The 10,998-nt window shown below is 41.0% G+C and overlaps 3 protein-coding genes across 3 annotated transcripts; 1 reads left to right on the plus strand and 2 right to left on the minus strand.

Moving 5' to 3' along the window:
- Positions 1–2,555: 2,555 nt before the first annotated feature.
- Positions 2,556–6,964, minus strand: EAF02_001046 (uncharacterized protein). Its single transcript, XM_038897094.1, has 4 exons — positions 6,001–6,964; positions 5,437–5,932; positions 5,108–5,314; positions 2,556–4,978 (listed from the first exon to the last, which is right to left on the minus strand). The coding sequence occupies exons 1-4, from the start codon at positions 6,615–6,617 to the stop codon at positions 3,809–3,811; spliced, it is 2,490 nt and encodes an 829-aa protein (XP_038763953.1). The 5' UTR covers positions 6,618–6,964; the 3' UTR covers positions 2,556–3,808.
- On the minus strand, positions 2,586–3,281 carry EAF02_001047 (uncharacterized protein; the record flags this gene model as incomplete). The annotated part of the gene is made up of 1 exon (XM_038897095.1): positions 2,586–3,281. The coding sequence occupies one exon, from the start codon at positions 3,279–3,281 to the stop codon at positions 2,586–2,588; it is 696 nt and encodes a 231-aa protein (XP_038763954.1).
- Positions 6,965–7,666: 702 nt separating the features above from the next.
- Positions 7,667–10,512, plus strand: EAF02_001048 (uncharacterized protein; the record flags this gene model as incomplete). The annotated part of the gene is made up of 6 exons (XM_038897096.1): positions 7,667–8,029; positions 8,265–8,453; positions 8,505–8,562; positions 8,616–8,639; positions 8,799–8,861; positions 8,919–10,512. The coding sequence occupies 6 exons, from the start codon at positions 7,667–7,669 to the stop codon at positions 10,328–10,330; spliced, it is 2,109 nt and encodes a 702-aa protein (XP_038763955.1). The 3' UTR covers positions 10,331–10,512.
- Positions 10,513–10,998: the final 486 nt, after the last annotated feature.

The following is a 10,998-nucleotide window of genomic DNA, read 5'->3' on the forward strand; positions in this document are numbered from 1 at the left end:
GCTTCACAGCGGGAGAAGACATAGTGCGGCACTTATTAAAGATCATCTCTATACCCGGTCACGAAGGAGTCCCATGCGATCAGATGAGAAACCGCCTTCACTATCACTGGTGGAAGTTGAGAGCTATAACTACTCTGTTATACAGTATTCCGAACATAATTTGGCGAAGGCTCCACTGTAATGTTCTTGCCCACTCGAAACGAGAAATTTGGCTCAGGTAAAGAGTCGAGCGGGGAAAATATAATTTTGAGGTCCATAAGATAGAACATATTAATGACTCGATTCACAATCAAGCCCTCGAGCATAAAATTTCAGTCTGTCAAAGAACAGCCCCAGCTGCATTTTTGAGTGAGTGATTGAAAAGACAGAAATGTAATATGTTGCAAGTAGTGATGTCAAGCAATGATCAAGCGTGCTCATTACCTTCAAATCCTTCATACTATTTTAATAAATTTGAAGACTGACAACAGCAATTTCATGCTAAGATACGACAATATTCAAGAGACAACGACAACAAGCAACAACCATTCACAGCTTCCACACCTCTTCTGAAATAAGGAGCAAAGACAAATGGATGTTCACACAACACGAGACATCAAACTGCATCTCACATCTCACACCTAGATACTGAATCTGCTCAGAATTCGTGTCTTGGAAACATTAACAAGAATGCCAAATAGGGATTTATATACCTCCCTCGCGCAGAAATCTTACAAACCCTCAACCGATCTCCAAATCTTGTGCAAAAAGATGCTCTTTCCTTTTACAAACAATTGCAATCCTGGACTCTGCGCAACTATCACTTCCCAGATAAACATTCTCGGGTGTATAAATTCCTCTTACCCATCATCATATTCCAGATACAGTATTAGACCAGTCGTTGGCTACACCACTCAAGATGCGCTTCGAGACTGCTGCTTAGTCTAAACCAGGTCGTACGTTAAAAGGGGGGGGGGGGGGGGGGGGGGTTTCTATATGATACATCTAATTCCGAGATCCGCACCTGTTTAGAGGGATATATCGACATTAAAAATGCCCATCTACTGATGGAAAGAACTCGAGGACTGACAGTGAACAACCATCAACAGTAAGTCTATTCAACAACAAAAACTTTGAAACCATTCTTGCAACTCATTAGCCCAACCCACATTCTTCCATGCAATCAGCAAGCTACACAATCGAAAATTCCTCATCCTCTCGCCTTTCCTTACTGCTCTCTGACTCCTTGCTCTGGCAATCCTTTGGTATCTAATCTCCCCACATCCGTAGAATACGTGATCAATTTATACTCAATCACGCGACTCAAATTTTCTGCGTGGGAGAAACAGGAGTTCAAGCGAGTCCACTAGACATTCTCACACCATAATCTAGCTAAAATTCGCCTGTCTTGAGGTACGAACTTCTGAGATAAAGATACCCTATCAATAAAGTCATCACCCAACTTATTCCGGATACATATAAAGGATCCAAGCACTCGCGTCCACAAAAGAACAATTTCCATACCAGACTAGAAAAATTAGAATACAGCGTAAAATTTCCGTAAGCTAAGGTTATCCCAGGGGATGTTCTGAGATTCTGAGTGATTCTTGCTTGTTTGTAATAGGCTTTGTCTACAGCAGACGAATGAAATAACATGGGAGAATATAAACATACTCTTGATTTCGAGCATTGTTATCGAAATCCTAATATCTAATTTTCACAGTGGAAATTCAATTATTGACAATCAGACTTGCGATTCTACACTAATAATGGTAGCAACAGTAACACAAAATTGATCACTATAGAAACCTCGAAACCTCGAAACCTCGAAACGACACTCCCATCTAAAATGAAAACCAAAGACCACCTCATAAGACAGGTTGTTTAGTGGTGGCTAATAAGTTGTATTTTCTGAGAAGGGTAGCAAGAGAGAATATCCTTTTATATACCACTTGATTACTAGTCTGTCCTTTATGGAAAGCTTCTTAGATGTAGGTATGTAACCACTCCATCATTATACCCCCCATCCGCACCTACATCCCACAAAATCCAAAGATCACATCTGATATCTTTCCATCTACTATCGTACAACTAATCCCATGGAAAAATCTAACCCTACCTAGGTACCACCCTCAATAAACACAGCCCCATAATTCCACGCACCAAAACCATTGTTACGCGCAGACGAAACTTATAAATTTCCCCTCCTCCTTATATTTTCCTTTTTGAACTGCTACACTTCTTCAAATAACAACAAATAAGCAAGATAAATCTCGAATATTCATATATATATCTATATACAATTATTTCGAACGATATCTTCATATTCTCAAAGTGAAAGAATTCTTTGATTCCGAGTAGAGAAATTCATACAATCATCGCGTCGCAGTAAAATCAAAAAGTATATAAAGATTACGATAACCATCAACATCCAATTCAATCCCGAACATCAAATCTCAACCCCTTATCTCCTCCTCCCCCTCTCCCTCTCCCTTTCCCTCCCCCTCCCGCTTCACCACAACCACTCAACTCCATCCTCCTATTCCCCCCCTCTCCCCTCCAACTCCTCACCGGCCTTCCAAATTCCCCACATTCCCCTCTCATTTCTATTCCTCTCCGTAAACTTCTTCCCTTGAGTTCTTAACAGGTTTGCCCCAACCTAGAATTCCTCTTCTCTCAATTACTACCCATGCATTCCTCCTCCTTCTTTTTCTTCTTCTATTCCCTCCTCTTTCCCATTCACGACTGCTGTTTCTCCTATTATAACAATCATTATCATCCGTTTTCCAATCCCTCTCTCTCCTTATCCTCCTATATCTCCTTCCTCTCCCTCTCCTCTCATTTCCCACAACCACTTTATCAATCCTCCTAATCCCACCACCATCACCATCATCATACTCACACCTCATCTCCCAATCCTCTCTACCCCCACCTCTCGCACCACTTTTCAAATTTCTTCCTCGTCCTTCTCCATTATTTCTCCTATCCCCATATATAATTTCATCCCCATCTCCATCATACCTCGCATTCCAGCCCGCAGATCGTCTATCAACACAGCACTTATATCCAAACACCAACAACACCAGGAACCCCAATATAGAACCCAACACAATTCCCACAATCGCACCACTGCTCAAATCCATCGTCTCTGCTACATTGACTTGTGGCGTCGTTGACCTGGGATTTATAACAGCAACAGGAATTGTAACTGATCTGATGGTAGAGAGTTGATCTTTAAATTTTGAAGCAGCGCCTGAATCGAGGAGAATGGTAGCGGCAGAAGATATACCTCGTCGGGTCATAGTCTGTGTTATCCTCTTTGAAACACGAGGAAAAATTGTCGTGTGAGGAACAATTCGAGTCTTTCGGGTTATAGGAGCCATTATAATCGTGAGTAGTGGGGTGTTTAGAATTTAACTAAGCAGGCTTTGAGACAGTTCCGAGTTCTATGTCCATCATATTTAAGATGCAAAATATACCGAAGGGTTTTATAACAATCGTGATGCTTTTCTGTATACGCCCGGTTTCTTTGAAGAAGTCAATAGCCTCATGACGAGGCATCCACACGGTGAGTGTTTTGAGCCGCTTGAAGAGGGGGTACACAGATATACATCATTCATTACGGTCAATTTTTCCAGATGTTAGAATCCGAACCGATAGATTGGATAAGTTGCATTGCAGTAAACTAATGCTGTCAGCATTGTGTAGCATATATTTCAGGCTGATTTGTCGAGATTTAGACATATGTACGAGAAGGCTGAAGAAGGTAAAGGTTAAATGCAGCCGCTGAATGATCCGAAACCCTGATTACTCTCACATCATAGTACCTCTACCAATTTTGATCATAGTTATTACCAGGTTGACCAGTATAAGCAGGAAGATCCCCATCCAATAATGTTTGCCAATATTCCCAATCCATAGGAGTGATATCAGGCATTGAAGTATCAAGGAATGAATCTGAAGCGAGCCATGGTTGTTCTTGAGGCATTTGCATTGGCATCTGCATTGAAGGTCCTGGTTGTGATGGTTGTGGTGGTGGTATGTAATCAGGTGGCTTTTGTCTAACATAAGATTCGGCTGTAGCTGGCATTTGCCAGTGATTCACCGTTCTAAATGGATCCGAAATATCATCATGTTGCTCTATAGATCTTTGGACTTGGTCGTGCTTTTGTCTTTGAGATCTTGAGATTGATATAAATCTTGGCGGGGTAACTTGATCCGGTGAACGACTACCTTCTTCTCTTTTCTCCCAAGCTTTGAGTACCAAATTACCCAAGGCAAAGTATAAACTACTTTTAGTATCGTTAAGCATTTCTGCGCGAAACTCATATGCAAGTTCGACTTGTTGCCATGCTTTATCAACTAATTCTCCCTTTTCCCTACGTCGAAGCTCGCTGAGCAAATAAATAAATGCGTCCAGTTGAAAATGCACATGAATATGCCACAGATATCTTTGAACAAGCTTTTCGGAATGACCTAGACCATCATATTCAAGCATCTTCAATGATTCATTGAAAAGCATATCTCTTTCCTTCTGTGGCATACTTGCACCTTTATCAGGGTATTGTCTTGGATGATGAGCCATTAATCTCATTGTACAAATGACAGATTTCGCAACATAAATCGATAATAAATGTAAGGGTATCGATGGATCACAGTACTGTAAATACTTCTCCTGAAGTCTTGCCTCCAATTCATCAATAGTCTTATCCTTTTCGGCAATGACATCGAAACCAGGAGGAATATCCGAAGGATCACCACCGTGATGGCCGCCACCTCTATGTCCACCACGGCCACCTCCCCCATGACCATGACCATTACCACGTCCCCCATTGCCAAAGCTATTAGCTTTTCGTATAGCTTGTGAAACTTCGTATCGAATACAACAGAAAAGCATTTCAGTTGCACCTGCGCGCTCGGGTGGAGGCTCTATCATGTCGGGGGTAAGATCGCTATCGCTAACATTTAGTGGTAACTTTGTATCAAATTTTGCGAGCCACTACGTAATGTCAAGTTAGCAAAGCTGAAACATAGATGGGAAATGACTCCGAGCTGAATGAAGAGATATAAATTTGTGGTGAGAAGACCTGCAAAGCCGAGAGCAGATGAATATAGAGTATACACTTACGGCGGGAAATCCAGCTCCACATAATTTCGCAGCAAAACCATCAAGAAAAACAATCTGCCACCAAACTCTTCTTCTCATTTCCGTGTCGAAAGGAGATAAATTATGAGACGATCCATCACGATGAATACCCAATCTTTGACCAATTCGAACGGCAGAACCTGTCAAAATCCAAAATGCATGAGCATCATAATGCTTACGAGCTGCAAGCTATTCATTTGAAGTCAGTTGAGAAGCACAGGGTCATTTGAGTATGTCGGAGAGGGGTGGTGGGGTCGTCTAGGTCGTTCGGTTCGGGTAAAAGGAGTCGAGGGGTATTTATAATAACTTACAAGAAATAAACAATAAGCCTGTAAAGCAGTCAAATTGAGAGATTTAATGTATTTGACATTAATGAGGGCTTGTTGCGTGGCATGAGAATATCTCGTCAAAAGTATTGATCTTGGTTCATTGAATGTACTTTCACATTCATCGTCTTTGAGTGAGCCGATGGAGAGGAGGTATATAACGAACATTAAGGCTTCTGTAGGTTTCGGAATATGATCCATATCTGATGTTGCTTCTAAAATCATCTCTTGAACTGTAGGAGCATGAAACAGTTTGATCAATGGATTTACATTGGTCAGAAAAATTTGCCATAACCTAAAGATTGTGACAGGTTGTGGATGAAGACTTCTGAGATTTCTTTTTGAGCTGATCAAGTTACCAAGAAGAATTGTTGATTCCTCAGGAAAGAGAGCATTATCATTGCTATCATCTTCTTCCGATGAGACTTGGAATGCTTCTTTTGGGTCTTGTAATTCATTGCTGAGATTCTCCCAGACAGTACTAGAATTAGTTAGCAATGCATTTGAATGACCTAGTCAGGTAACAGAAGTCCAACGAGAGCTACCCACTTTTCTATATAACGAGAGTTACCATGTTTAGAGTACAATCGACCTCTTCCAGCTTTCGAACCACGAGCACAGCCCATAGAACGATGCCCATGTAATTCATGAGAACTATGATCACATCGATGTTTATGTGGACCATTGTGATTATCGTCATTTTCGGTCCCGATTGCTGTAGTAGTAGCTACTGGATCTTTACCTTTATTGGTTATTGAAAGGTTTTGTGGATTAGGATTGGGTGTCTTTTCTTGGCGACTGGAAATTGATTCATCAGCATTTCCGTCTTCAGTGCCGCTTGCATTTGCACTTCCAACACCACCAGTAACACCATCGTCGTCGATTCGAATTCCATTAACTCTCAACAAATGTTCATATTTCCTTAATCTTGCTGCAACGTCTAATTCGCTAAGCTTCCGTCTCCTTCGACGTGGAGCAGCAGGTGTGCTTGGAATACATTCAGCATGTGCTTTGACGCAATTTGAACATTGAGGTTTTTGCCGGTCGCATCGTACTTTTCTCTGTTGACAGAGAATACAAGAATGACCACGAGTTATCTTTTGATGAATTGGTTGGGCTGGAGGTGTTGGTATAGTTGGACCCGGAGGTTGAGGAGTTGATTCCATAATGGTATGAAGATATGAAGATATACAATATGTGAAGATCAAAGCCACCGCAGCCGTAACCTATGAGAGAGAGGATGATTGATGTGATGAAGGGGTCGTGAGTTGACGATGTAGTTGAATAACTTGACTCGTATTGTATTCGTATGTACCTACCACATTCGTATCCAATGGCCGGAGATTCGGAACCGTCGGGAGTTTGGGTCCAAACTATAAACAAAGCCTTTTCTTGCTGACTTTCTTTTTCTGTTTGCTTTGGGATAAATGCGTGGTCGGATGCTTCAATATGGATGCAGTCTTCAAAATCATATAAAGATCCCTTTCGGGTAATATCAAGTGATATACATCACCACTTGTAGCCTCGTACAATCATCTTACTAATGACCTTACTGAATACTATCAAATTCAGAATATTCTTACTTCTCCCTATGGTGGTTTGGTTCTTGGAATCAATTTCTCGAGGTGTCGGGTGTCGGGGTCGGAGGTTCGGCGTCTCTTCGGTCCCGACAATGTTCTTTCCTTGATTGTTCAACCTTTTTTGAGCTTTCTTATTGGATGAAAGGAGGAAGAAAGCCCCGTGAGCCTTGTGAGCCTCGTGAGCCTCGTGAACCTCGTTATTGCTTCATTTGGTAGGATGTTGGTGTCAAAGTAACAAGACAACATTCTTCGTCTGTTGAATGGTAGAAAAACTACTGGATTTCATTATCTTCTGTCCACTCTATCTTATCCTTTGATCCCTCTATCAGCTGCGTATACCTGTCTATTCATGTTTTCATAACAATGCAACTCTCTTACTATTGACTTCATCATTCTACTCTCCTCTACTCATAAGGCTTTATGAAATCTCGTTGTCTTCAAATTTGGGTGAGTAGCGAGTCTATCAGCCTTCTGTTCTCACTTTTTGTTCTTCCAATACTTTTCTCGCCAAACCATCTTGACATGACTTCTTCGCACACACGACATTAAGATCGAGTATCAACAAAGTACCAATTCGTCTTTGTTCTACTTCTATCCAGACTCCAAGTCCCATAAACATCGTACGTGCTTCAATTATGCTTCCTCGTCCATTGCCCCAAGGTCAACGACTTGATCTTGTAAGCTTCCTAGCTCAAGACCCATTGCCAGCTTCGATTTCTCAAATTGCATCTGAAATTCAATTCTTGAGAGAATGCCCTCAAGTGACTACTAACAAGAGAAAGGCCAAGATGGTTCGTCCTGCGATCGAATCGGATAATTCTGGTGAATCCGCAGCAATCAGCTCCTTCGGTGTTCCATTATCAACCACTTCCAATCACAATGGTCGCGTCAATCGCTGGGGAACTAGATTCAACGATGCGAATGGACAATATCCTGGATTAGGAAAAATGATTGTCACTATGTTATCTCTCTACCTGATTGCGCTGATTGTAGCTCTTGTAAGTCCTTTCCTTTGCAGACGCGAATCCATCTCATATTCCTCGAATTTAACCCTTGATTGTTCCTTCTACTTCCAACCCATTTCATATCTCTTCTCTTCCTCAAGATTTCTTTGGCTCAGAATATCCTAAGACCTCTCAAGCAATGCATACTATCACTTCTGCATACTGCAATTCCGAACTTCCGACGCCTCCTTCCGTTTACGAGCAATGCGGTGATACTAACAAAACTTAGGATCGAACAATTCTTAGTACTGCTATCCCAGCTATCACCGATGAGTTTAAAACACTTGAAGATATCGGATGGTATGCATCTGCATATCTTTTAACAAGCTGTGCTACTCAATTGGTTGTCGGAAAAATCTATAAGTTCTACAACTATAAATGGGTTCTGATGATCGCAGTTATCATTTTTGAGGTTGGGGTGAGTGATCCTTCTACACACGTATCTACCACCGTTTTAATTCATATTTAGTCTGCTGTATGTGGCTCCGCCTCAAGCTCTAAGGTTTTTATATTCGGTAGAGCAATTGGTAAGTCGTCCTCTGTCCTTTTTATATTAATCTTCGGAACTGACACAGTGAAGCTGGCCTAGGTTCTTCGGGTATCCGTAAGTGCGAGTGATGCACGACTTGAGTTTCTCTGTTTTCGATTCTGCATAAAGCTTCTACATACAACATCATCATTGAGTTGTGTTATTTATCTTCTTCTTTTCATGCTCTCCGAAAAGTTCTCTGGTAAGATAATCACTGACTGTTTGACATTTTAGTCAATGGAGCTATAATAATCCTGAACGAAACCGTGCCACTTCATCGTCGCCCTATTTTCATGAGTAAGAGATACAGACCACTGGGAAACTCAAGTATTTTAAGCTAACATGGAAATAAAGGTTTATTATGGTGTATGTTCGCTATCGCCACAGTGTGTGGACCTCTAATTGGAGGCGTCTTCACCGAAAAAGCCACTTGGAGATGGTGCTTCTACATCAACCTGCCAGTGGGCGGAGCTGCTGTATTCATTCTACTCTTCGTTGTCGAAGGAAAATCTAGGAAAAATACGGACACTTTTCTCCAAAAGCTTCGAAGAATGGATCCCATCGGAACACTCGTCTTCTTTGCAGGTATCGTTTGCATCCTTCTAGCATTGCAATTTAGAGGCAATCTATACAGCTTGGGTGATACAAGAAGCATCCTCCTCTTCATTTTGGGCGGCATTTTACTTATAACATTCGTCACGATCCAATTTACGTCCGGAGATGATGCAACAGTGCCAATTCGAATTATCAAGCAAAGATCTGTTGCTTCTGTAGCATGGTTTTCTTTTTTAAACTCATGCTCTTTCTATCTTGTTGTGTACTACATTCCAATCTGGTTCCAAGCTGTTCAAGGTCTTGACGCATTCGGTTCTGGTCTTCATACACTCCCATTGGTCTTAGCTCTGGTCTTCGCCACCCTATTCGCGGCAATATTCCAAAGATCCATTGGCTACTATGTTCCAATGATTCTTGTATCATCAATCATCGCACCGGTTGGCGCAGGACTTCTCACCACATTACAAGTAAATAGTGGACCAAAAGAATGGATGAGTTGGCCAGTTGTCTTTGGATCGGGTCTCGGTTTAGGTATACAGCAGATCAGTTTAGCAGTTCAAGCATCTCTTCCAGATGATGATATATCAATTGGTCTTGCACTTATACCTTTCTTCCAAACTCTTGGGGATACGATTTTCGTCACCATTGGTCAAGCCATCTTCTCTCATGAATTGGTCAAAAATCTTTCGGCTCTCAATCTTCCCTCCTTACCAACCTCACTGATCTTACACACGGGTGCTACAGAACTTCGAACTCTCATTCCAGCGCAATATCTTCCAGAGGTTTTGTTAGCATATAACGCAGCTATCATGAAGGTTTTTCTTCTGGCTATTATCACAAGTGCTCTTACGATTTTTACGGGTCTGACTTTGGAATGGAAGAATGTTAATCAAGTCAAGAAAAACTTTGAAGTTACAAGACGATCGATTTATCAATATCATAGTGAAGGAGACTGTCCGTTTCCTTTGTATGATGCTAGCAGTTCTGAACACGTACAGCTTGGACTTGTTGATACACAGAGCAAGCCTATCATGGAAACAAAACTTGGCAGTGATCTTCAACAACAATTGGAAACTATTAGGGAGGAGCGGGAAAAGTCTAGCTCTGCTGAGACTAATCCTCATGTTATCAAAACTTCTACCGATACGAAGACTACTACTGTAGTTGAGGTTTCAGAGAAGAATGAGGATGAGATTGAAGTTGTGGGATGAGTGGATATGTAGTGTTTGTGGATGATGAATATCACGATAAATTAGAAATGATGGATATGAGATGAGATAATAGAGTACGTTTTTACGATAGTTTAGTCTTTACGCTTCTAGTCAAATAAGCAGGATGGTAGAGTTGCGCTTTTGTACATACCGTGAAGCAGAAAATAGTAGCCTCTAATAATTCATGAAAGAATAATTGCAATCTTTGAGTCTTCTAATTGATCTCTTGAGACTTTCAGGCTCTGGTAGTAGAGAAGATAGTTTGGCTGCAGATGTTACTGTTTTTGAGTTTTCAATTGTTGAATTGTTATATCATCTTTGTTTAGCCCTTTTCAGTCTGCGTTTCTCACTCCCAAAATAAAAATAAGAGGGTAATCAGTCTGTTTTTTGTAAGTTATTATGTTAAGAAAATAGTTGTCGTTGCTTGTTTTGGACTTGGCTGTATTTTCAAATCATCTCATAATCCTCTCCTCTCATCCTCCTCCTGCTTGCAGTTCCAAAAACCTCTCTATTTCGTCTGAGTGGGTGGGTATGAAAGGAGGAATAATATATATCTTTGTATTATTATATTATATACTATTATTCAACTAAATAAGTATACTTCCAGGTCAATCTTTTTCGACATTAGCCCTAATACATGAGGAGATATTAGATTAAATCTAATATCA

The sequence above is a fragment of the Botrytis sinoallii genome (genome assembly GCF_014898435.1).
Source record: "Botrytis sinoallii strain Bc 23 chromosome Unknown BSIN_001, whole genome shotgun sequence".
Classification (NCBI taxonomy): Eukaryota; Fungi; Ascomycota; class Leotiomycetes; order Helotiales; family Sclerotiniaceae; genus Botrytis; species Botrytis sinoallii.

Bases quoted from the DNA above. Each gene is read 5' to 3' on its own strand.
- EAF02_001046 (XM_038897094.1), bottom strand. From the start codon at position 6,617: ATGGAATCAACTCCTCAACCTCCGGGTCCAACTATACCAACACCTCCA. The intron at 5,933-6,000 runs GTGGGTAGCTCT...AACTAATTCTAG, and splicing joins AACTCTCGTTATATAGAAAA to TACTGTCTGGGAGAATCTCA. The intron at 4,979-5,107 runs GTAAGTGTATAC...GACATTACGTAG, and splicing joins GTGGAGCTGGATTTCCCGCC to TGGCTCGCAAAATTTGATAC.